Source organism: Patella vulgata, chromosome 8 (genome assembly GCF_932274485.2).
Source record: "Patella vulgata chromosome 8, xgPatVulg1.2, whole genome shotgun sequence".
NCBI classification, from domain to species: Eukaryota; Metazoa; Mollusca; class Gastropoda; family Patellidae; genus Patella; species Patella vulgata.
Genome location: NC_065886.2, coordinates 16,164,633 through 16,192,315, shown reverse-complemented (window position 1 = coordinate 16,192,315; position 27,683 = coordinate 16,164,633). Strand labels below are relative to the sequence as shown.

The window sequence follows — 27,683 nt, the reverse complement described above, 5'->3', positions numbered from 1 at the left end:
TGGTATATGATTGAGTTTCTATCAAAGCTTTGGGCACAGAAAACAAAACCAAAACAACTCTACTTGAAGGATATTTGCAAAAGGGAAATTTAATTTTGAAGAGAAAATAGGAAGATTATAAACAATCACAGTTGTAAAAATATATCATCACCATGGTAACATTTAAATATACATTATGTACAAAAAGCAGAAACACATTTCACCTTTATAATTAACTCCTGAAACAATTAGGAACAGGGCATGTGAAGTCATTGTGCTGTTAGTTAGTTAATGATTAGTTTAAAACTTTAAAAGCAAACAGCTTGACAACAGAAGAGTTCTAAACTCTTTAATACATACTTAACACTGTCTCTGCATAGCATTAGAAAAATGATATGATATGAAAAGTGGATTAGCGTTGTACTTTTCTGAACCGACCTGGCTAATGAAGATGGGCATATGGTATGCAGTGTGCTGTAATGTGAATTTTGTCCAAACAGCAGCACTACAGTCTGCTCATATTTCTATTTCCAATTGTCAGGGGAACTTTTAATGTGCTGCCAATGGTATAAACGGGACCTAGGTTTTTTTTCTAGTCGTTCAGATGGAGCAAAAAAAATTGAGGTCCTGTGTATCTGTTGGTGTATACATAAAAGATCCCTTAGAAAAGTTAGAATTCTATGAAGAGCTGGCGGAAATACTATTGCCCGGAAAAATGTCAGTCATTGCACAATACATGTATATGACACATACCATGTTTATTAGCCCAGTTGGTACAGAATGGTGGAAGGTTAACCAAATTTCACTCATATATTGATCATTAGTTCTAAAAAAATCTCCTACGGTAAATCGTTCACAATAATTCACAGGTTTAACATAAGATTTTTTTTGTTTGTGTCAATTTGCCATTTAAGAAAGTAGGCTATCTTGACCTCATATGAAAATACAACACTATGACATTAAAGGATAAAAAATATGGAGTATTATAACCGACAAAAAATACTACAGTAATATAACTGACAAAATATACTACATTTGCATAACAATATCAAATATTTGACAGCTATATCCATCCATACAACTAAACCTCAATAAATCTTGATCAAATTACATGTAGATGTTTATTTTACACAGTACTGTGTAAATAACAGAACAAAAACCAAACATCAAATCTAATTTCAACAAGATTGGGTCTTTACCTTCGGGGACTTGTTCTTAAAAAAAAGGATAGCTGGCCAGCTAAGTCGTCTTAGCAGTCCACAAGGTTATCACATATTGTTTTGTAGGTAAGTAATTAACGGAAAATCAATAGGCTTTTATGCCTCATGCACATAAACAAAGTTTTAAGTCAATCAAATAAGAACTTTGGCCTCTAGAGAGTCCACAGTCACAATTGCAAGAAATGTTTGAAAATTTCCTAGGGGCGAACCCCTTACTTGAAGGTCCTGGCACTGCTACTAGCTCAACATAGCATTTTTATACGTCCACATTCATAATGTGAACGTATTATGCCGTCGCCCCTGTCTGTGTGTGTGTGTGTGTGTATGTATGTATGTATGTGTGTGTGTGTGTGTGTGTGTGTGTGTGTGTCTGTGGTTCGCCTACAGGGCGCAATTCTTCATGGATTTTCTTCAAACTTGGTATACTTATTCCTTATACCCCAAGGAAGATCCCTATTGTTTTTGGTGCATGCCCGACCCCCCGGGGCAGAGCCACGCCCATTTCTAGTATTTGTTTGTTTGTCGTCTACAGGCCACATTTCTTAACTAATAATCTTGAAACTTTGCATACACATTCTTTGTACCCTAAGGAACATCCCTATCGTTTGGGGTGCATGCCCAACCCCCAGGGGCAGAGCCACGCCCATTTTCTTTTCGTGTGTCTTTGTGTCGCCTACAGGGCGCAATTCTTACTGGATTTTCTTCAAACTTGGTATACTTATTCCTTATACCCCAAGGAAGATCCCTATTGTTTTTGGTGCATGCCCGACCCCCAGGGGCAGAGCCACGCCCATTTCTAGTATTTGTTTGTTTGTCGTCTACAGGCCACATTTCTTAACTTATAATCTTGTTTTCTATTATTTTTGGTGCATGCCCGACCCCCTGGGACAGAGCCACGCCCAAAATTTGTGTGCCTTTTGTGTCGCCTACAGGCCGCCCAATTTTTATGTTTATCGTTTACTTGGCAGATGTATTCCTTATAGCCTAAGGGCATCAACTATTGATTTTGGGGAATGCCCCGACCCCCAGGGACAGAGCCACGCCCAATTTTTGCCTTTAACGCCCAAAGGCCACAATTTTGAATGGATTATCTTGGAACTTGGTATACTTATTCCTTATACCCTAAGGACGGCAACTATTGATGTTGTCATTTCAATAACAGGATATGGTCCCTATTTATATTGTTTCCATATCCAACCCCCACGGGCAGAGCCACGCCCAGTTTTTGTATTTATCGTCTACAGGCTGCAATTCTGAATGGATCATCTTGGAACTTTGCATATTTATTCCTTATACCATAAAGACAGCAACTATTTATTTTGATGCTTGCCCCGACCTACTGGGGCAGTCTCACACCCACTTTGTTAGTATTTTGTCTGTAAATTTGGCAAAACAAACCCGACGCCTAGCCTTCTTTGCCTCTGATCATATTACAGGCATTTCATATTTCATTCTCTTCATTTTAAAAAGTACCATATCAATCAAAGCTGGAATGTGGACGTATATTGCAGCGTTAGCGATGCTCTTGTTTAATTTGTCATTATACTAGAGATTTTATACAAGGTCAAGATTACACCCTGAGGATACAACGTTATTATTCTTACAACAGAATTATCATCTACCTACATAAATAATATCTAAGATGTCTGCATGTATTCGCCCATCACGCTTCGTCACTGTGATCCACCCCCAGACATATGGTATCAATTAACCAGCATGATATTTAGGCCTCACGGATTTGGACCCCAGACGAAATTGAGCCTTGGTTAAGCTGGGTATCCTGCTAGTAACTTAATAAAGTTGAGCAAATATTTACAAACTATACAAATATCCACATTTATTTCAATTCATTCAACAAATATCAGGAATATCATAAAAATGCCAAAAAAAACCTCAAATTTGTAACCTCAATAATAAAATAAAAACCAAGCACAATCAATCCAGAACAAAATTTTATGATTTAGATCATTTTCCTTCCTCCACCCACACACAGACTAGGATTAATCAAAGAATTGAATATACAGGTTTCAATATCACAAATAAAACACCGAAACATTATAAACCTAGTTACCAGCAACTTTAAAATTTATCAGCTGTTTATAAGGAAATAGAGATTCAAACGTTATGTCAGTGAAATTAAAATAAAGGTCATGTATTTATCAAATGGGAAAAACCTAAAGTAACTTTGCTAATGATACATGTTTAACTAATACCAACTATGTTATAACAATTGGCATAAGGAAGAAGACTTTCATGCAAAAACATTAATAATTCAATAAATATTCAAAAATAAACAAATACATGTGAAAGATTTACACTTTCTAGAAATTAACTAACCAAGATGTCCAAAAAAGTACCTTGTCAGTGCCGTACAGGATGGAGGGCCTGACATGGAATAGTGACTTGTCATCCTGATCACTCAGGCAAACCGGGAGTAAACCTGAAACCTCCTGGTTAGCAAGTAGGCGCCTTATTCATTCAGCCACTTGGCTCCAGTGTAGGCTAGTAATATGACAAGAAACTAATGTGTCATGGAATAAATGTCAACTGCAGAGGGGTGGCCTAAATGTGGATTGATCCACATGTCATTAACTTACTTTTTCTGTAATGAGTGGCTTCCTGTAATCTTGATATATAATAATATCATTGTAAATCTATCAAGTGGACATTAAGCCCCACTGAGTGAGTGAGAGAGAGAGAGAGAGAGAGAGAGAGAGGTTAACAACTGAAATTATCTACAAATAATTCCTGCCCATTCATATCAAAATCATCTTAAAGGAGCTTTCCCAGATATATTTTAGAAAATAATTCAAAACTACATTTAAGAGACTTGATAACTATGTCTACAAAAATGTATGGACCAGGCTAATGAAAATGGGATCATGCCTATACCTGTTGATGTTAAAGTCGCAAATGATTTTCACAATTATCAAGTCACGCATTGAATTTGAGAATGAAGTTTCATAAATGAGTCAAATAACTTAAAGTAACCACTTTAAGTAAATCAAGCTATCATTTCTGTACAGCTCAATGTTTTGATTTGAAAGCAGGCCATTTAAGGTACTATTATTTACATGTAGTTTCCTAGGAAATCTTGGACAGGTCACTTCAACAGGAAATATAAAATTTCTATTTCAAACTAATTTTAATAAGAGTAAAGATAGAAGAGATCCAGCAGTAAGACCAACTGTTAATGCACATGACATTAACACCCCCACCCCCTCCGCTTGTTCTATAGGTACCTGTGTTGGAGCGAACATCAGAGACAGCGTACTCAAATAGCCATTAGAGATTCCAAGAGTTAAAATAAAAACAATGGGATAGGCATCGTGATTAAAGACTATAGGAATAGAACGTTCTGTTCCATTCTGTATGTTACATGCTAATAATAACGGGATGTAAACAATGCGGATTATAGAGAAAAACATAAGAACGTATTTCATCTGTGGACTCGGTCGATCAAACCATCCGGTGAACAGTCTCCCGATACAATCCCCGACGTTGAACATCAGAAAACACACGACGGATGAGAAATATGTATCAGTCCAAGGGTCACCCTGTTTATAATGCACAGCTTGAATAGATGAACAGATTGCTGGAAAACAACTCAAAGATATCATGAAGGTCATAAAACATGAAAACGATAGCTGCCATGTTTTCTTAAAGATACTGGTAAAATATTCACGATTTCCTACTATCTCTTTGTACGAGGGTATTTCATTGTTGACATGAGGAGATGTGTCAATTTGATTTGATAAATGGAATCGTGAGAATCGTAATTTGTAAAGGAGGCCATATGCACCCAGTGATAAAACTGTCACCATGGTTGCTGTGAGAAAATATCCAAAAGCACTGTCAGTGACACCACCATTACCTGAAATCGACAAAATTTTAGCAACAGCTGCAAAAGTTCCACCCACAGACTGTCCAATCATATTAGCCTGGGTATACATTGTTGGAAATATACACGAAAGTCCCATAACAGACCCTTGGGAAACGGCGGTGGAGCCCATAATCACAGCAGCGGACGCCAAAGTCAACGCATAAAATGTATATTGCCATTCATCTGTGTCTATTTTGGTTAATGCTGTCGTTCCCATAAATACCACAGAAACAATGATAAACGAAACAACCATACGTAACTTAAGAGGGATACTACGTATAAAAATAGTTGTCAGTATGGCAAATACCAAATTAGTCAACATGGACACAATGGAAAGATAACTCTCAAATAATGCTTGATCTGTTGTGATGACAGATTTGTCATTATATTTAATATCTGCAGGTAGGCTTGTGTTACGTAGTTTGAACTGAAAATATTCTTTAGCCGTAATGAAGAAATTCCAAGGCAACAGACACGCCATTCCCATAAACATGAATATAAAATAAACACTATAATAACGATCAGGCGGTCCTCTGGAGGTTTTTGGTCGAACCAGCGGTTCTCTCTCAATTTCATAGTTCTCCATTTTAGACTTTCCGGATATAAATATCTAGACTTCTGTAGACTTTAATCCTGAGAATTCACAGCTACATGTAGTCTTCTTGTGACATATATGTTTACGGTTGTCTGTAAGTGATGACAAGATTGGTACCAGTACATGTATTATACTTTTAAATTGTGTCTTTTTTTTTCTTTTACCCTCGAGATACCTGAAAAATAAAAAGTTTAGCATTTAAAAACCATAAAGGTCATAAAAGATGAAAACAATAGCTGCCATGTTTTCCTAAAGATACTTTTAAAATCTTTACAATTTCCTACACCAACCAATTTAACTTATTGTCATCTCTGATTGTCAAACACATTTGCAATATGGAAATGGAAGCAGAATAAATTTAATAGAGACTGAGAGGAACAGTAGTGACCAAAACTGTTGTTGTAATTGTAACACTATAAAACAAAATATATTCCATACCCTAACACTTTTTTCTATATTAGGTAACAAAACAATAAAATGGTGAACTACTTGAAGACCATTAGAATTGACTGTTTGACACTTAAGATTAACATATGTGTTTTAATCCAACTGACTGATTCAATGCTAATTAGTTCTATTCTTTGATTACAATGAATCTATATCTATTCAGAAGTTATTATTATTACATGCATTTACATGTATATAGCACCTCTTTTATGATAAACATGTTCAGATGCGCTTTACGATAAAAATAACATAACACAATGGATAAAATCAAAATATCAATATAGAATATAGATAGGGTTTTAAGAATATGTATTTCATGTAATATAGAAATAAACATATGAATAAAAGCAGAGATATTTAATGAGTAGAAATGCACTTTGTTAAAGCTTAGATGTCTGAAAAAGGATCCTAAATAAAAAATAATAAAAGTTATTTTTTCTTGATTGCTTTGGTTCTTTGAAATTAAAAAATTAAATTGTTGTTTTTGTAATTCTGATGTATTGGACTAGTGTAAGATACATCATACATGTATGCATAATTTACTTCTTTGGTGCTAAAATGGGAAGTTTGACATAGGTGGAAATATTTTTCTTTTTTGCTGTAGTACAAAATGTATACAATGACTGTGTTGGGTTATAATAATGACTCTGAGTTATTGTCATTTCCCCCAGAATATTTTAGCTGCTTGAGCTGCCAATTATTGGATTTTCTTTTCTTAATTAGAGAACAGCATGAAATAATGAATGCATGAAAGGAGATTTATCGTCTCATATTTCTGTACCAATCGTAATAATAAAGACAGGCATACAGTACCCCATGTGTGTTGCTACATGTGCATGTATGAGGGACAGTTTGCTCATATTTCTATTTCCAACTATCAGGGGATCTTTTCATGTGCTGCCAATGGTAATATGTTATAGAGGGAATCTTGGTTCTTTGTACCGCCTGAACAACTCGACACTTTTCTTTACAGGCTCTCTCATCTGTACTGGGGAAAACAGGACAGTAAAATCCTAACAAATATTCTTGGCCAATACTGGGAACAAACTCAGAACCTTTGTGTTAGAGAATCTGCACCATATTTACTGAGACGCCATGTCTCTCAGCCAATACAACTTTATTACACATGTAATATAATAAATAAAGTAAAAAAGCATTGCCATGCAAGATATGCCCATATTTTGCAAGAGATGGACAGAGAACAAGCTAAAAAAAAGATTTTACGTACAATCAGAGGCCATAATCCAGGAAGTTATGTTCCGATGCATGCAAGTATCGAAAGAAACCCAAATCTTTGGGATTTAAACAAACATTACAATTTTCATCAAAATCGGATAAAAATTGTGACCTCTAGAGGGACCACAACCTTGGTACATGTATTACATACTTTTACACTATTTGCGTACGTAGAGTGGCCATTTTGTTGGGCAGTTTGGGTCTGATTTTCATAAAATTCTAACTCAACCATCATTATGGAGTAAGGGTGATAAACTTTTTTTAAATAGGATAAAAAATTGTGACCTCTAGAGGTTCCACAAGCTAAAACCTTGATTCCTCCGTACAATCAGAGGCCTTAATCCATGAAGTTATGGTCTGCTGTGCGCGTATATCGAAAGAAACCGAGATCTTTGGGATATAAACATACATTTTAAGCTTCATCAAAATCAGATAAAAATTGTGACCTCTAGAGGTTCCATGACCGTCCATACATACTGTATGTACTTTTACACTATTTGCATCCAACTACGAGGAGCGGCCATTTTGTCAGGCAGTTTCAAACTCAGTCATCATTAGGGTAGAATAGTGATATATTTGAACGTTTTTTTAAAATTTGATAAAAATTGTGACCTCAAGAGAAATCACAAGCTAAAAACGCAATTATTTGTACAATCAGGGGCCATAATCCAGGCGAATATTGAAAAGAACTTAGATCTTTGGGTTATAAACATAAATGTTAAGTTTCATAACTATCGGATAAAAATTGTGACCTCTGAGTCCACAAGTTAAAAATGTGATTTTTTGGTACAATCGGAGGCGATAATCCACAAAGTTACAGTCCGATGCATCCCAATATCGAAAGGAACCGAGATAAAGCTATACTTTAAGTTTATGTTTCGTCAAAATTGGATAAATATTGTGACTTGATGTATAAGTCCACATGAAAATTTTACATGTGTGAAGATTAGAACTTAATTCTAACACTGTGATCTTTGCTCACGGTTACCTGAATCTGGATCTGACACTGACAATTTTTGCTCTCTGTTCGAAATTAACTATTCACACATACAAGTGTTCCGCATCACAATGTGAAATGTTTGTTGTAACTTCCATACTCATACAGATGATACTCATGCTTGTACATGTACTGATGTAGGCAGGTGTGAATAAACTAGGCTATTTTTATTATTACAAGAAGTGAGAGACGTTAGAGAACCCTCAATTCATTTTTTATACTTACAGTTACACTCTTTTGAATACCGGTAATGCCACAAATTGACATATCCGACATATCCATAAACTATTATCAGTATTATGTAGAATACTTGAATGGTGTTACACAGTTAATACCATTATGGACCTTATAATATAATAAATATGCAAAGGTCCATGGCCACCGTCATCAAATGTACATGTACAATATTATCTATTTCTACATCAATGTACGTACTAACGTAGTCATATTCAGATGTCTATTCTGATTTCTGAACTATACTTACATCATGTGACTGGCCTCTACATGGCTTCATGTGACTTTTGTTCATGTGCATATAGGCAATCGACTTGATCAGGCCTATCCTTTTTACTTACTTTACAAATTCATTAACCTATATCGTTTCCTCTCCTTTCACGTCTGACTGAACTGTAAACTAGTTTATTTACAAAAATAGTCATGTGACCTTAATCTCATGTCTCAGTCTACCAGCCCTTACTTGTAATGCAATGGATGCAATGTTCACCAACAGTCTGGACAAACGAAAGTAAGTGTCCGGAAATAACCAAATAACCTTTACAACCTAACAAACGGCTTACCAGTAAAAAGCCAAACAGTACCATTACCGAGAATAGCCGATTGTAAAATTCAAAACGCATGCGGTCAGCGTAGAAAATAAATTATATATTTTTAAAGCCGACTCTAAATTTAAAGTAGCTAAGTCTCTAACTCAATATCATCCAAAATCTTAGACATTGAAAACACGATTTATTTGTCGGTTTAAATCAACATTGATGTTGTGATGGGAAAAAATGGCCTTCTGATATCCAATATTTAAGACAAAATAAACATTTTTACAATTGGTACATGAATCGTGTACCATAATGCGTTTCAGTGCTATTTGTAATAAGGGACTCGAAAAACGAGGCTAGGCATATTCTACAAGTCATGTCAAACGGTGGCGCTATATTCTTATCTGTGTGTGTGTGTGTGTGTGTGTGTGTGTGAAATAGCTTTATTTAACGTCCGCTTCCACCGAAGTGATATCGCAGACAATATTCTTATCTGGAGAGCATGCCCAATAAATACTATCGGCGTAGACTGGAATAACCAGACGCTAGAGATTGAAATTCGATTGAGAATACTGGCGTATTTCGCCGAACCGAACTGATCAGAATTAAATTACAGTAAAAACAGAAACGATTGAATGAATGTAAATCAATTTATATACATTCATATTACATTATTGAATGCGTTGCAACCCATTTGTGTCAATTTCTAGGTCCCAAATATTAGCGACTTAGCTCCTTTAAAACAAGTATAACTATTTGCTACGTGCTCATATTTAAAAATTAAAAAAAAAAGGAACTCGCTTTAAATGAAGGTATAGGGCCTACTAATGAATAACTAAAATACATAACTTATACAGCGGAATGGTGTGTTTATGTTGAGAGGGTCTTATGTTATTACAGAGTGGGTTGTCGGGGGTGGGGGGCAGGTATTGCAGGCCAACCTACATCATGTATTACAACTTCTGTATTACAAGAGATATATTCCGGGCTGTGGCCCGACTCCAAATAACCAGTGTGGCACAACGCTGGGTTATACAGAAGTCAGGGGATCACTTGGTAAGATTATCTTGGTAACTTAAATGGACGTCATATGAACTTCACGTTGTGTTTTATTGTAGATTTTAAACTCGAGACAATCGTACTGTATTGTTTATAGAACAGTGATGCAAGGGATACACGAAACTACAATAGCTATGATATTGTCGCTGGGATCGCAAAACCTCACATCGACTAATTTTTCAAAAAAACCTTTTTTTTTAATAAATCAAAAGCTTATACCAATCAGCATACTCTGTTAAAATATTAAACCTTTATGACCAATAGATTTTTAGTAATAAAGAATATAGAAATATTTGTGGACTTGTAATTAATTATTTCCGTCATGCTTAAACCTCATATCGTGTAGTGTGAGGTTTTGCAAACAAATTTATAAATATCAAAAACTCATATCTGCGATGTGAGCTTCTGTTACATGACTGAGCTATTATTTGAACATTTCTTCCCAGCAAAGCCTAACATCTCAAATTAAACGCCATTTGCAAAATGAACAGGGGCAAATTAATGTTGAAGTTATCTCAGTAAAAGAGAAGATTGGAAGCTGAAAAAGATTCTGAAGATAATTTCATAAGATGCCATACGCGTAGGTAAAACTGGTCACTAAGACAACCACAAAGTCCTGCAACTAATTGTCACGAATCCTTTTCAACAAAACCGTCAAATCAAGACAATGATTGTCAGAAATCAGATTCAAATGTAACATACCATCTGTATCCCGTTGTAAAAGTTATAGAAGACAAGAGCCAAATCATATTAGAACCTGTTGGTAAAAATACAATTGTGATTAAATCAGAATAAAGGGATGTATGTAATATTTCTTCAAAAACATCTTTTGCCTCGTCTGATGTAAAGCCCACACCAACTGTTCAACTAAAGTAGAACTACCATTGCCCACGTGTTCAGATATACCTACTCCAGGTATCTGGGATACCATTTCATGTTTTCTTGAAATGGTTCATGATGACTGGTTAAATCAAGTCGGTGACGGCGATGAAAATACATGTACCATTAGGAAAGAAGAAAATGTAATTCTGCTTGGAAAGACTGAAAATTTAAACAATATCAATGAAGAATGGTTACCAATGGAAGATGATTCTAGAAGTGACGAGGAAGATATAACTAAGCTCATAAAGATTACAGAAAATATAGCCAAGGTACAAAGATACTGGATATAGAGATACTAAACCAAGATACAGAAATATTAAACCAAGATATAGAGCTACTAAACCAAGAAACAGAGATACTCAACCGTGATACAGAGATATTAAACTAAGGAAAAGAGATACTAAACCGTGATACAGAGATATTAAACTAAGGAATAGAGATACTAAACCCTGATACAGAGATATTAAACTAAGGTATAGAGATACTAAGCCAAGATATAGAGGTACTAAACCAAGATACAGAGATACTAAACCATGATAAAGAGATATTAAACCAAAAAGAAATAGACCCAGACGGGCAGAAGAACAGAGAATTTAAAAAAAACAAAACAAAAAAAAACAATCAAGCTAACGAATGCGTGGTGAAAATTGTAAAGGGATGGTTTTGGCTAAAGGTGAGAAGTCCAAAACAATTGATCGGACCGAAAGAGATGCATCTTGCTTGCAGTTGTTTAGATGAACCAAGGCAGGTTGTAAAATCAAAGAACAAGATCGAAAAATCATATTTAAACAATTTTGGAAGATTTTGAATTGGGACCAAAAAAGATTTAGATTGCTAACTTAGTAGACTTCCACAGAAAAAAAAGCGGCTAAGGAGTACCGATATCGAAGTTGAAAACGTTTTAGAATGGCCACCACTTTTCGCGCTAAAGACCACTGACGTCCATATAAATTAACACGGAACTGATGTGTTTGTAATGTTAAACTGACGTCTTTGTTTCGTTTAATTATTTAATTCATTAATAATTGTTCAATTTCCTACAAAATAGTTAACTGTTCAAATAGAGCTGCTGAAATCGGTTGATCTCTTTACTCTCTTTGTTAAGATATATTATTTATATCTGTAGTACAGTTGAAACAAAAAGATGTTCTTACATGGGAGGCCTTTGTCTCCTTGTTTTCAATACAATAATCCCATAAGCAGTGAGCAGATTCGAAAATCTATAGTCCTATATATGGACTGTAGAGGTGTTCCACGGGATTAATTATGTTACTTGTTTGAACCCCAGAAGTTAATATCTGAAAGTATTAAATCTCCAATGAACAAGAAAACTAAAACACGAAACCTCTGTTTTTCGTACCATCCGTCCTGGACAAACGACGATGGAAAACAACGCTTGAAAATCCTGGGAAACTTTCTTGGCCAGTGAGCCAGCGCCTTAGCCAACGAGCCATCTTGGCTCCAATACAGTCGGTATTTCTGGGATTACCAGAAATTTGGCACCAGTGAATCAGTTTATTTTAAGGACATCTGATTAACCCAAAGTCCTTTTATCACACTAAATTTTTAAGGACCTTCCATATGCAAGACAGCAATATCTCAAGCTATTATTATACATTATAACATTTGTATACGCTCGATAAAGAGCAGACAGCTATAGCTTAAAGGACAATACTGGTGCCAGTCATTATCACATATGTGATAGAAATGGTTAAACACATTCCAAATATAATTATAACACAGAGATCATTGCTACGATAGCTGAGTAATACAGGTTTCCTGAATCGGAAGTGACAAACGCCAAAGGAAAACACGAGTTACCTCTCCATATAACTGATGTGACGAGTGATAACGGATATACGGGCGAATTTCTGCTCACGTGTCGAAACAGTCAACTGTTACAGAGATATTAGAAGATCTCTGTGAAACAGATTGGGTCAGTTGACCACAAACTTTTTAAAGATGTTAGATATTTCTGTAGTGTAAACATTAAAAACCCCATAAAAATGAAAGAAGAAACGCCACAAAAGTATTAACTAATTTTAATTAGATTTAAACATTAGAATGATTTTTATAAATCAACAAGTTTATAAATCTGCTCCAGAATATGAGCCAGAAGTCAAAAATACAAATAATTCTTATGACTGAATTATACTGTATGTAAAAATATTGCCAATAGATGAACTTCTTAAAGGAGCTAAATCGCTAACATTTGGGACCTAGAAATTGCCAAAAGTGGGTCGCAATGCATATAATACTGTAATATGAATGTATATAAACTGATTTACATTCAATGGTTTCCGTTTTTACTCCAATTTCAAATCAGTTATGTTCAGCAAAATAAGCCAGCAGTCTCAAGCGAGTGCAAATTTCTAGCGTCTGGTTATTCCAGTCTACATACGCCATTTGATTTGGTGCAATGTGTCTAGCCTTGTCCCTCGAGTCTCTAGATACAACTGGGGCTGAAGCGCATTATGGTACACGATTCGTGTACCAATGGTAAAATGTTTATTTTGTCTTAAATATTGGATATCAAACGCCCATCTTTTTCCGGTAAGATCACAACATGAATGTTGATTTAAATTGACAAATAAATCGTGTTTTCAATGTTGAAGATTTTGGATGATATTGAGTGAGAGACTTAGCTACTTTAAGTCAAAAACACAAAATAATTCTTCAGGTGCGCAACAATCTGAATGACACTGAAACTGTAACTTAAAGAAAAGTTCAGATTGAACAGACTACTAATCCCCAAATATGTAAAACAAATAAAAAATATAATCACATAAAAATTGAAAGCTTAGATTGGGTCAAATTTAACAAAAAATTCTAATGAAGCATGACCCAAGATTATTTAGTACTAATACTATTAAAGTGTCAGACCCTTTACTTTATAATCTGCTGTGCTGTCCATGTTGATGTTGATTCCTTGTAGATGCTACTAAAATATTTTATATCAGCAGTTTCAAAATAATATTTCATGACAAGAGTAATACAAAATCATATTTCATGACAGAGTAATAAAACACAATATGTCATGACATAAAATAATATTTTGCATAAAAGAGCACTAATCATAAATATTTTGTTTTTTTATATCAGCAGTTTCTAAATAATATTAAATAACAAAGCAATAAATAACCTTAAAATGTATAAATGGGACGGAGTCAATAATTTTAATATTTATAACACTAGAATAATTACAATATATATAACTAGAATAATTATAACATTAAATATAACATTAGATTAATTTAAACTAATAGATTTTATATATTTATGTAATAATATAATGAACATCTCATCTTGTAACATGAATTTGGCCCTTGCATTTTATCAACAATCTAAAAACTAGTACTTTGTTAAGTAACAATGATTTTTGCCTTCCCTTTGGTCAACATACAACTACAACTTTAACTACCCTCACTGACAAGGATGGGTGTAGGATTGCTGGGAAATAACATTTACATCAGCTACCCTTGTGTGAATAGTACTGCAACAGAGATAACCTCACTAGCTACCCTTTATATGGACAGGTCTAGAATATACATTAGTTATCCTTGGTAAGGGTGGGTCTAGAATTGCTAGGGAGATAACTTATACATAACCCACCCTTTGTAAGGATGGGTCTAAAAATGTAACATTACTAGATAATGGATTATAAACAAAAGTATTTCAAATAACAATTATAGGCCTATAGCAGATCGGAACAGGATTGCAATATAACAATAGAAGTGAAGACTGACCCAACCCTTACCAATGAAAATGGACCACCGGAATGACAAAGATGAAGGATGGATAGATTATACAATTTGCAATAATTAAATCATGTTCATTATCTGATACTAATGAATTAAAATAAATAGATTAATGTAAACAATGAAGATTATGAAATGAAAATATCAGTATGATAAAAATACAGATCAACTTAGGATGTGACAAGGTGAACTGGGATGTTGACTATTTGTATAACTAATAATTAGAATGGCGGGTTGCCCATGTTTTCCATCCCATCTTAATGACTAGGCACACTATCCACGTCTGCCCTGCCAATGCAACCCCTGTTATGTGCTCTTAATGCTCGACTACCATGCCCCCCCCCCACCATCAGCTAAAGTAAGGGCCCTGAGTCACACCAGAGGATTTTGCTTGAAGTTTTATATCTACAGGACAAAACTTTTCAGGTGAACAGTAAAATGTGTCCTTAAGGTTACAGATTATTGGGTCTACAGATAATTCTATAGTATAGAACAAGTCTGGATTTTCCAGCAACTGGCGAGCAATTCTACTAAAAATGAACTAAACTGGACTAAATCTGAGAATAATAACCTTCAATGTCTTCTCGACCAGTGTGAGCACGACTATATGTGGAATTAGCGCGATATAAATGGACGTTTTATTATTATACTGCCCTGCTGTCAATGGGAAGAGCAGAGACACAAATTAGCATACCATTATTAAAATAATAAAGATGCAATCTGTGAGTACTGCTTATGCAATATATATATGTTCCCTACTGTCCCCCATAATATCTACTAGTAGTTAGTAATTAACAGGCAAGACATGCTATTATTACAACAGTAACAGTGAATAATAATTAATACATGAACAAGAATTTAAAAAGGTAATTATATTAATACTTCTCTGACAACAAATTTCTATGGTTCAATGCTCCATAGCAGGGCTTTCACTTCAAACTATTGATAGCTGATGTAGCTCCGTGCTATTTTGTATTCCTGGGAACAGCAAGATATATTGTTTCCAAAGAAAGTGTCAATTTTAGCATTATCCTAATTTTTATGCATATTTTAAGTTTGAAGTCTTTGAAATTCTAATTTTCTGGTATCTACATTGACTCAGTTGACTGACAGGTAAGTTCTCTAGTTGGTCAATTTAACTGTCAGTCAGTCAAGATCGTCAAAGGTGACTGAAATAAAAGCCCTGCTCCATAGTGAATCAATTCTTGGACTACATGTATGAAATACATAACTTTCCTGGTTAAAGGGACTATCCCGATTTGAACAGAGTCTCAAAAATAAAAGTCCGAGTTCGTATGAAATTTAAGCGCCAAAATATAGAGGAATGGTGTATTTACCCTGCCTCAAAATTTCAGCTCAAAATATTGAGTTGTTTGGACGTGAACGTCAAAAATGCTTATCCGGACATGTAACCATTTTAAGATTTCTGGTCATTTTTTTCGTTGGGTGACCAGATAATCTATCGCCGTTCCTTTAGAGGTCTATACAGTGATTGACCCATGTGCCGTACTGGATAACGAAACGTAAATTTCACCTACACATTGTTTTTATAAAATAAAAGTCTGTTTTATCCAGACAACGCATAATACAGCTTGGGACACCGGTCTCCATTTCCAGATGAAGACTGACGGTTGTAAGTTGTTTGAAAACATATCACAAATATTGAATTAGTTGATCGGCCCTTAGGTACGGGATATTAAGGAGTTTTAACACAAAATTAAGCAGTTTTATTCTCCAAAATATTATCGGGATTGGCCCTTTAAAATTGACTAATATTTTAATACTAGCTTTGCAGAAACATTTAATCATTTTCAGAACTAGGTCATTTGCAAGTGGAGACTAATATTATAAACACAAAAGTCTAATTCAGTAATTGCCTTAATAAACAAAAAAACCTCAAATGTATCCTGGACATACATAATTTAGTAAATGAATATTCCTGTTTAGCTGTGAGGTCAGTAGAAATTGCCCTTAAATATGCAAATTTTGTGAAAGGGTATGCAAAAGATGGAGATAATTCAAGGGAATGTTTTTTGTGTCTGGGATTGAAAATGATCTTGTAAATTAATTTGGACGGAATGTTTGATTTTATGAGATCTATAACATAATATCAACTACGGTAATATAAAATATATTTCGATGGAATATTCTTCTAGATATATTATTGAGCAAGGTGTAAAGGTAGGTAATCTGTATATCCATTGTTATCAACACTGGTATTTTATTATTACTTCTTATTCTTTAAATAACCTCGTCTGAAAAAAAAAATATACTGTAATAATATAAAGCATATACAGGAAAACAACATTATAATATCTATTAAAGTCACTGTTCAAAATTTGCAATTTGTTGGATAATATACAATTTCTCATAGCTTAATCCATTCTAAAATGTTGTCAAATTGATAAGTTAACATTGAATTAAAGTCCTAATGCACCATTTTAAGCAATATGAATCACTTGTAAACTAGAATGTTGTAATTCTCTAAAAGACGTAACAGTCCAAAAATGGTTCAATTCTGTTCAGTATTTACAAACATATGTGGAATTGAAATTTCATTGATATATGCTGCTCGCCATGCAATAAGCCCCCAATCATTTTGTTGTCCATGAAAATTTAATAATTGGTCGGTTTTAAATCCGATTGAATCCAAACTGGGACATTATCTAGCTTTGGTATTTTGATTTTGTTTCCTTAATTAAATGTTAAATACTGTAATCAATCTGAGTACAGTTTAAGCCGTGTGAAATTTGATATTCTAGCAACAAATGCCAATGGCGCATTGTTAAATTTAAAAAAAAAATCCAAATATTTAAAGGGGCTAAATCGCTAACATTTGTTTGGGACCTAGAAATTGACAAAAGTGGGTCGCAACGCATATAATACTGTAATATGAATGTATATAAACTGATTTACATTCAATGGTTTCCGTTTTTACTCCAATTTCAAATCAGTTATGTTTTGCGAAATAAGCCAGCAGTCTCAAGCGAGTGCAAATTTCTAGCGTCTGGTTATTCCAGTCTACATACGCCGTTTGATTTGGTGCAATGTGTCTAGCCTCGTCCCTTGAGTCTCTTGATACAACTGGGGCTGAAGCGCACTATGGTACACGATTCGTGTACCAATGGTAAAATGTTTGTTTTGTCTTAAATATTGGATATCAATTAAATATTGTTGATTTAAATTGACAAATAAATCGTGTTTTCAATGTTGAAGATTTTGGATGATATTGAGTTAGAGACTTAGCTACTTTAAGTCAAAAACACAAAATAATTCTTCAGGTGCGTAACAATCTGAATGACACTGAAACTGTAACTTAAAGAAAAGTTCAGATTGAACAGACTACTAATCCCCAAATATGTAAAACAAATAAAAATACAAATAAATCGTGTTTTCAATGTTGAAGATTTTGGATGATATTGAGTTAGAGACTTAGCTACTTTAAGCTTCAGTTGTGAGAGTGAAATGGGGTTTAATGTCCACTCAACTCAATAATTTGCTTGTGCATAAGGGTGTTTAGTGTAGGAATTAACAGGAGTACAATGTGAAAATCCATGAGGTGAGGAAGGCAACCCTACTCCGGCCTTGTCACAAATAAGCCTGGGATTGGAACCACACCACAGTCACCACACAATCCTAATCTAAAAACATGCGTGTTGGACCTTACGCCTTACAGCCACCCTGTTCCTAAAGCAACAACCGCGAGTTTTACAACATCTAGCTGTTGACAGAACACAATTTTTATGGGAATTTTTAGCTGTTGCTAGATTAGTAAGAAATTCCCGAACTTATAGCTATGTTATCTCCCTTTACCACTGACACGTAAACAATAGCATTGTCCAATTAAGAGGAAGTGGCACAAACACACTCGAAGCAAACATGGGGACCCCACTCCATGGAAACCTTGACATTGAACGAACCTTGAACTTTTCAACTCGATTATCCCAGGTAGACATTTTAGCTGAAAGTGTGAGACTTGGTATTCGTGATATTTCCTATCAAGGAATTTGAGAGTATCCAAGCTGCATTAGTAGCCAATCGAAATTAGTGACAAAATATGTAGGGAATTACATGAAGGGCTTGATCAAGCCTTCTGTTGAAGATGTCTCTCCCCATTGTTTAGCTAAAGTATTAATAGTAAAGGAAAATAACTTACAAAGTTTCATTAGTTTCTTGCAATTCTTTAATCTTAGCTTCAGTCGTATTCATCCAGTCTTTATATTTCTCACCAATTGATATTTTCAACTGAAAACAAAAAAAACACATTAAATCTTTAAATTCTTATTTATACTAATTCATATAGATATTACAATTACATGTCCTTCAAGTATACTTTGAGCAAACTATTAATAGATCATTAATAGAATTATACTAAATTGTAACACTGGTATAGTAGTTGATTTGTTATCATTTTCAGACTAACACATGGTTATTTGTTTCTTTTACTACCAGGGGATTTTTTACAAGCACATATTTTTTGTGTCCAACTGAAATGACTAAACACATTTTCTCTTGATCCAAGACTTTTAAAGATGCATTATGTAAGATGTAGATAAAGAGCTGGTTGTTCTTCGTTCTTGCTATAACAAGTCAAAAATACATAATGTAAAATGGATATATTTAAAATTTCAGTCAAATTACTTTATTCTGAGCAAAGTTATGGGTTTTGAAATTTTCATGAGTCTTATTTATCAATACCATTGCTACGATAATACACAAAGTCTTGATTATCATTTTTATGATTAAATTATTAAATGACGAGAGGGTTCTAATCCATTCAAGATCTAAGCCATCTGATGCCTAGAGAGTTAATCATGGGCTTATCATGTGAATAAATGTCTAGATAATAATTCATTTAAGATTTAAGCTAGAAAAAAGACATGCAATACGCATATTTAGCTCTTACATAATGCATCTTTAAAAGAGATTTTATCTAACAAAAATTTGAAATGTAACTGGCAACTCTAACTGTAACAAACAATGAGTAAAATGACATAATTTAGTTTGTTATATATAAAGAGTTACAGATAATGAAAGTAAAAATTAGCCTTGGATTCACTAATGGCAATCTACTGATAATTTCAACAGGTATGTGTAGTGCAAAATAAATCAAAGGATCTTTGTGATGTATTTATACTTTATATGTATAATTGAAATGACATGAAATAGGGTTTAACGTCCTACTGGGCTAATGAAGATGGGCATACGCCATGCAGTGTGCTATGAGGGAAATTTTCCCAGACAGCGACACTATGACCTACTGTTAATTCAAATTCCAACTATCAAGGGTTCTTTTACGTGCACACCAATATTTACAACTGGCCTCGGTTTTTTGTCTCCTTAGAACGACTAAACGTTGTCCCTTGTCAGACCCTCCGTCCTACACCACTGATAAGGGGTGACCATGCCTGAAAATCCCAATTAACTTTGTTGGCCAATGCAAGGATTGAACACAGGACCTCCAGGTTAGAGAGCCAACGTTCTACTCACTGAGCCACCATGGCTCCCGTATATGTATAAAGATGAGTCTGAGATACATGTAGCTTGGGCAAGAGCCCCATCCCTGGGCACATTGAGGTTGCCTATGGTCAGGGCCCACAAAAAAATAAATAAAATTCTTTGTTTTTCCCATCAAAGGCCTATTATTTGTTCATGAAAGGGATCAGGAAAGCCTTAATAGTTGATAGTTTTCATAAACTGTGTATTAATTTTTAATTGACTAGTCTGTACTGCCATGCTGTATTGATAACTGTCAGTTCAACTAATTACATGAGAATTATTACAAAGAATATCTTTGGTGTTGCATATAGTAGGAAAGCTGTGTAAAACCATGTCTACAGTGCTCAATTCAAATTTACAAATAAATGAACCTGTACAATCAAAGTAGGAAGAACATGGAATGAGCATAGTACCACTAAATATTTGAAAAGTCTAATGACTTTTACAATCTGATTAAAATACAGATCTATATTTCGTTTCGCATTTTTATACTTTCGATGGCCTACACTACATGAAGATCTGATTGGTTGTAGTGGTGATTGGTCGCGTCAGAGGTCATATGGGGGGCTTTTGCCCCTATGACATCAGACATTTGATCAACCAATCAGCATTGATCTTTCTAGTGGATTACCCACAGTTCCATGCAGCACACGTCAAAAGATCGCTGTAACAGACTGTTTCATTGGCTAACCCTCACATCATCCAGAACTCGTCAATGATAACAACTCTTCCAGATCCGAGTGTAGTAAAGACAAGTAAAATGAAATTTTGAACTATAAAAAACGAAATAGGACCTGTGTTTTAATCAGATTTAAAATTTTACCAATATTTCATTCTGTTGTCATATAGTAATGATCATACTATATGGCACACTGTTGTTACTATACTATATGGCACACTCTTTCCTTACAGGGTGAATTGAAAAATATGCAGATTGTGATTGGTTGAAAATATAGTCAATATTTAGTTGTAATTAAATTGATATAATCTATTGTTTAGAAAAATCAGACAAGATTGAACGCTAATTATACACAAGCACAATAGATTAATCATTTTTTTTTATTTATATGTACCGGTAGTCAATCTAACAAATGGGAACAAAAAACACCAAAATTAAACCACATATGGCCCTGCTTAGTCCATATTACATGTTTCTTCATAATTATTTTGTCATTTGTGAATCAGCCATTACTAATTACTTCCAAATTGTCTTTTAGGATGTTTTTCTTGTCAATTACAAATGGTGCCCAAATCATCGAGAACACGACTTGTGTAGTGATTTTAAAATGTTCTTTGTTTCTTAAATATTTGATATTAAGATCCTATATGTTCACGGCAAGATAACAACATTAATATTGATTGAAATGGGCCAATATTGAATTCTTATTCATGTTTTTAATTTCGAATATTATGGAAAATATTGAGACAAAGGTTTAGGTCCTTTAATGTTACAGTGTCAAAATTTAGGACCAAAATAGAAAAGGCTGGATTAAAATATAGTAACACACCTGATTTAAGGAGAAAGAAGAACAGATAAAAAAAGACTTCTAAATCTACACGCCATCATGGAAACAATAAGCAGCTAAAGAGGGGAGGTAAGCAGGAGAACATTGTCACCAAGTGGTAATTTATAAAACCTCTGTTGTCAACTCTTCTTCCAAAGCACACCACTGTGCTTCTTTAAGAAGCAGTCCTGTCATCAGACCTTCCACTTGTTCGGACATTTCTTCATTCTTAGATCGACATGCTTTGTTTTCTGTTTCCAAGTCCTCAATACGATAACGTAACTTTCTCAATACCGGCTGATGACTGCAGTTTGTCTGGAAATCCATGTAAAAAATAAAAACATATGATGAAAAGGGAGATAAGCCATTATTACCTGTATTTTTAACTTTTCCTCATTTTTACACCAATGTGCTTCCTTCATGCTTAAATCATTCTGCAAGGATTTCACCTTTTCGAAAAGTTCGTTTCCATGGATTCGGAGTGCTGCATTATCAGCTTCTAGTTCTTCTATTCTTGTTTTTAACATGGAAAATTCGGCTTCATGGTTACAATTTTCTTCCTGATTTGACAGATCATTAAAATAAAATAAAAACAATCTAAGACTGCAATCAAATGTAGACTTTCATAACAAATTGTCATAGTGTTTTCAGGCAACTAATATGTCCACTATTTGTTTAATATGTGTTTACAAGGTGCCAGTGACAGTGGCAATAACGCTGCATACAATCGATGCTCAACTCTGCTTTTCTTTAATCTGATTGATATTTTGGTTTTGGATTCTTAATTATATGTTAAATAAACATTCTTGTACCATTTAGATTGGATAAAGCTGTGAAAAATTAGATACCGGCCTAAAGAAACAAAATAATGACTTAAAACTATTTCTTACTTTTTGATTAGATCGTTTCAAGGCCTCCATTTCCGAAGCAAATTTTTTACGTAGGTCATCCATCTCCTTGTCACGTTTTTGATCGGTTGCTTGTAATTTTTTCTCTAAATTAGCGACTTTTAAATCATCTTTAGAATCACTGTAAATAATAAAACTTAGGATTATTCATCAAGTGTAGGAGATTATTAATTCTATTAGTGAATACGGAACAGACATATACAGTGTCGCTAAGCCCAACTTATTCACTTTCAGCAACATAATATTGACCATTTATATCGAATACAATCACTGGGCTATAGTATATATTAAATATGATTCCATAGATGTTTGTATGTATGTGTGTAAGTTTGCCCCTAGCACTTCGTCACCACGCCCCCCCCCCCCCCCCAATATGTGGTAGCAAATTAACCAGCATGTCACTGTGAATGATTTAGGCCATTGAATATGGGCCCCAGGCGAATTGGAACTGGGCCCTGGGGAAATAACGCTGCGTCACTGCGCTCCAACCCAACATAAGCGCTATCAAATTAACCAGCATGTTTTAGGTCATCAAATTTGAGCCCTGGGCGAATTTGGGCCCCAGGCAAATTTGGTCGCCGGGTGAATTAGGGGACTGCACAAATTGGGCCTGAGACGAAGTTGGGAACTTGATGTTTAGAAGCATAAAAGACATTAATACAGCACTTGTCGAAACTTCATGCAATATGTATAACAAACCAGTAATTGTATGCCATACAAATGGCTACTGTGTTTTAATGTTGTCAATCACTAAATGCCACTTGGGATCATTTCCGTATAAGAGTATGTTAAAGCTTAGACAGTAATTATGATTGTAAGTTCAAGATAAAGAGCGAGGATGGTGCTGCTTCAGTAACCAGAAGGTTCCAGTTTTATTTCATGTGTTGTCCAATAAAGTTTCTCAGGAAATTGCAGTCTGGTTTCTCCTTGTCAGTGTTACTTTAGACATCTCCTGACGGTTGGAAATCAAATTAAAAAAAATAGATTGTAGCAACTAAAATTTCCTTCATAGTATACTGTGTAGTGTATGCAAGTACTTGACATCTGACATGAATCACACACTGATCAGCAGTGAATATTTGCTAGGTTGCTACAATCAGTGAGAGGGATGACATCGGTGTGGCTTAATAAGTTTAGGATATTAACTTTTTTCCATCTGAAAATTATATCCTAAAACATTTTTTTTTTGAAGTATTAGAAAAAAAATAAACTATATATCTAGATAAAAAATATTTCCTAGTTAGTGTAAATGGCAATAGGCATATAAAATGAGTAAAAGGCACCATTCTGCCCAGAACAGTTAACGCAACAATGTCTTATGTAAACAAAGCATGCACCATCGAGTCAATGATGGACACCCTGTGATCTGACATCACCTGTAGAAGGCATACTTATAAAGGTCAGTCATCTAATACAGAGGTATAAGAAGGCTTTCACAATACCTCTGTGAAACAGATTAGCTTTATCATTGTGTCATGTTCTTACTTTTGTAAACAAACAATTAAAATAAAGCTGCTGCAGTCACACAAAAATATAGTCCACTGCTCGATGTATAGACTCTCAAACATCATGTGCATAACACAGTCAATGCCAGCCGTCTGAACTGCAGCTGTTCTGAATATATGTCAGCTCTTATATAGTGCAGAAAATTGGATCCAGGTTGCTACAGCTTCACATCCTGTAGACAGTGTGATCAACCACAGACAAATATTACTAACCATACATTTCTGGAAATAAATTGGGGTTTTGTATGAAAATTTAACAAACCGTTTGGCAAATGGAGTTCCTACTTCAAGAACCTCTCGTTCACGTTTTAGAATTGTTGTATTTTTGGCTTTACGTAAATCGTCCAGTCTTTTCTTTAAACTTGAAACTTCATCTTCTAACTGAAAAAAAACCCCAATCATACACAAACTGTAGATATAATTTATTTTGAAATTCAGTTTCAGTCAATATATTAGCACCAGGTTAGGACATATATTTAAAGAGAGAGAACTGACTGATTAAAGATACATTAGTTAAGATTTAAATAAAGAGCTGACCATTCATACTATAATAGTTCAAAAATAGATAATGCAAAATGAAAATATTGAAAATTTCATTTAAATTACTTTATTCTAACCCAAGTTATCACTGTTTGTAGTTTTGACAAGATGTGTGCATTGTGGTAACCAGAGCACTGGTATATTCGAGACTTAGTCTCAATTTCCCATTTTTAAAATAAAATTTTTAAACAGCGAACCGTTCTAATCTAATTAAAATCTCAAGTATCCGATACCATCGAGAGTTGATTATGGTCTTGTTTTGTTAATAAATGTCTAATTAATAGTTTATATAACATTTCAGGCCTTAAAGAAAGACCTGCAACAGGCAGATTTAGCTCTTACATAATGTATGTTTAACTGAGTCTACTATTTCATTCTACCATAATATAATAGGTTAACTGTAGGATAACACAAGGTAATAAAATGTAGAAAAATCTCAGAGAATGGTCATGAATAAAATATATGGTTAGTTAGTATGTTTATACATCAGGGTGGCTCAGTCCATAAGGTGTTGACTTACTAACCAGGTGATCCTGGTTTCAATCCCTAGATTTTCCCATCCTGGTTTCCCCTTGACAGTGCACAGAGAGGTGTCCAGTCATTTGGATGAAACGAAAAAAAAACAAGGTCTATGTAAATCATTGGTAACATGTTAAAGATCTCCTGACAGTTTGAAATCGAAATAAGAGTAAGCTATAATAGCCCATCTGCCTTTGAAAGATTTCCTTCACAGCACACTGCATGGTGTATAGCTACCTTTATTAACCTGGTTGGAACAGAAAGTCAAAATGTTAAACCTATCTCATTTCATTTATGTATCTGAGACATATCCCTTCAAATGTTATTATTCTTGTTTATTTTCTATCATCATTTTACCTCTTTAATTCTAATTTTCTGGACACCATCATTAGCTTTATATGTCTCAAGGTCTGGTACACTAGTTTGTCGCTTCGCAGCCATTTCTATATTTCAGCTCCAAATAATAATATTCTAACTGCACTTGATTTTTCATAGATTTCTGAAATACAAAAAGAGAAAAAATAATCAAAATATGTAGCTAGAGCCTATCTTATTATTAATACACTTATTTTCAATCTTACGTGTTGAGCAATGCTCTTCATTCAAAATTTTGACGGCTGTTTACCTTAGATAAATAAGACATTTTTTTTTCAAAAAAATGTGATTTTTTTTTTCAAAAAAATGTGAATTTTTTAGCCTTATTCCCATTTTCAAATATATTTTAAAAACCATTTCTCAACATTAAAAGCAGTAAATTTATATGTATTTATTGTGTTTTATTTATTTGTGTGTTGTGTGGTCCTCCTATGTTTACTTTTAGAGTGGAGTTTTGGTCATTTGTACTGAACAATATATGTTCTGGTAGATGGACTTTGCTCCTGTTTTCACTCATTACACTTTCTTTATTTATTACTTTTTCGCATTTTCTAAAATTCTATCCATGTAACTGCAATTATTATTGTTTATTTTCTATTTAAATTCGTGACAACAAATGGCAGACCTGCACCATCAACAAACACCATTCAGGAGATGACCACTGTCAAGATCAGTCGCATTAATATTGCGTCTTTCTAGTTAATCATTGTTTTCTTTCTCAGTTCGATTGAATCAAGCCTGTATCATTACAGGCCAGGCGCTGTACAGCACCGTGGACATTTATGGCTGGCTACTTCTGCGTATTTCGCCAAACATAACTGATTTGCAATTAGAGTAAAAATGGAAAAAATTTAATGTAAATCAGTTTATATAAATTCATATTACATTATTATATACATTGTGAGTTGCGATCCATTTGTGTCAATTTCTAGGTCCCAAATATTAGCGATTTAGCTCCTTTAAGGTTAAATTCTGGTATCACTTTGAACTACATATTACTATAATTACTATCTTTTACTTAGAGCATAATATAGTAATTTGAAAAAAAAGAGAGAGAGAAGGAAATGGGGTTTAACGTCCACTCGACACAAACTAGGTCATTTCGGGACTAACACATGGTTCAATTTTATTTCAATAATTCGCTTGCGCGTAGGGGTCTAGAGCAGTGGGAGGAAACCGGAGGAACCGGAGAAAACCCACAAGGTTGGACTTGAAAAAAAGAATTTATGCTATAACTTTGTGTTTAATACATTCATTGTCATATATTTTTAACTCTTTAATTAGGCCTACTTCACTTGTTTTCGTCTATTGCATTTATGGATTGCCTCCTACAAATTAAACAGATCTTAATCAGTTTCTTCAATGTTCGATCCCTAAGTACTGTACATGAGATTTAATGTAAACATACAGCTGATCATGGCAAACACTAGAAAGTTCCTTACAGAACATCTCTAAACAGACAAAGTCCTCTGACCGTTCCTGTCCGACCCTTTTTTAAGCTGCAATAATACACTTTTAAATGCTTTTTTTTGTGGGTTATCCTCCTGTTTTACATTTTATGAAAAATGAATTTTGAATACTCTAAAAATTATGAATAATTATTTGGTCGTTTTCAATATATTAAAATAAATATATGATAAGGAAAAAAGGTTCTTCCCTCCTTATTTAGATTTACCTATAACCTTGTCAATTGAAATTCTTAATAAAAAAAAAAATATATTAATAGTAAATATATTCTTAAAAATAAAATCTTCTACCCCTGTTCCATAAATATATTTTTTTATGATGCATTCGTACTCAAACCACAATTTCTGACCTGAAAATGTAATGTCAGTGATAACAATGTCAAGATGAACATGCCAGCCGAAAGACAATCTAAGACATGAATTTACATGTCACAGCCCTGTCACTGCTTTCTTCTTGTTGTTGTTTACATGGCCTTGACCTTAGACACTTTCAGTTCCCGGTCAAACGTCGACACAATAAATTGGCCTCTATACATTGAA

The 27,683-nt window shown here is 34.2% G+C and overlaps 2 protein-coding genes across 6 annotated transcripts; both read right to left on the bottom strand.

The window, feature by feature from the left end:
- Positions 1-63: 63 nt before the first annotated feature.
- On the bottom strand, positions 64-9,061 carry LOC126829716 (equilibrative nucleoside transporter 3). 3 transcript variants are annotated; one of them, XM_050559812.2, is made up of 2 exons: positions 8,842-9,061; positions 64-5,852 (listed from the first exon to the last, which is right to left on the bottom strand). In XM_050559812.2, the coding sequence occupies exon 2, from the start codon at positions 5,666-5,668 to the stop codon at positions 4,334-4,336; it is 1,335 nt and encodes a 444-aa protein (XP_050415769.1). In that variant the 5' UTR covers positions 5,669-5,852; positions 8,842-9,061; the 3' UTR covers positions 64-4,333. The 3 variants fall into 3 exon arrangements, with proteins under 3 accessions (XP_050415769.1, XP_050415771.1, XP_050415770.1); XM_050559814.2 differs by having other exon boundaries at positions 8,933-9,061; XM_050559813.2 differs by lacking the exon at positions 8,842-9,061 and adding an exon at positions 8,583-8,712.
- A 4,033-nt stretch (positions 9,062-13,094) lies between these two features.
- On the bottom strand, positions 13,095-27,677 carry LOC126829723 (rho-associated protein kinase 1). 3 transcript variants are annotated; one of them, XM_050559829.2, is made up of 7 exons: positions 27,435-27,677; positions 25,660-25,801; positions 24,506-24,624; positions 22,721-22,859; positions 22,205-22,390; positions 18,983-19,071; positions 13,095-17,081 (listed from the first exon to the last, which is right to left on the bottom strand). In XM_050559829.2, the coding sequence occupies exons 2-7, from the start codon at positions 25,741-25,743 to the stop codon at positions 17,054-17,056; spliced, it is 645 nt and encodes a 214-aa protein (XP_050415786.1). In that variant the 5' UTR covers positions 25,744-25,801; positions 27,435-27,677; the 3' UTR covers positions 13,095-17,053. The 3 variants fall into 3 exon arrangements, with proteins under 3 accessions (XP_050415786.1, XP_050415787.1, XP_050415785.1); XM_050559830.2 differs by lacking the exon at positions 22,205-22,390 and adding an exon at positions 21,963-22,145 and having other exon boundaries at positions 27,494-27,676; XM_050559828.2 differs by having other exon boundaries at positions 27,494-27,674.
- Positions 27,678-27,683: the final 6 nt, after the last annotated feature.

Bases quoted from the DNA above. Each gene is read 5' to 3' on its own strand.
- LOC126829723 (XM_050559829.2), bottom strand. From the start codon at position 25,743: ATGGCTGCGAAGCGACAAACTAGTGTACCAGACCTTGAGACATATAAA. The intron at 22,860-24,505 runs GTTTGTTAAATT...TATTATTTACAG, and splicing joins GGAACTCCATTTGCCAAACG to TGATTCTAAAGATGATTTAA. The intron at 19,072-22,204 runs GTAATAATGGCT...TTTTGTTTTCAG, and splicing joins AGGAAAAGTTAAAAATACAG to TTGAAAATATCAATTGGTGA.
- LOC126829716 (XM_050559812.2), bottom strand. From the start codon at position 5,668: ATGGAGAACTATGAAATTGAGAGAGAACCGCTGGTTCGACCAAAAACC.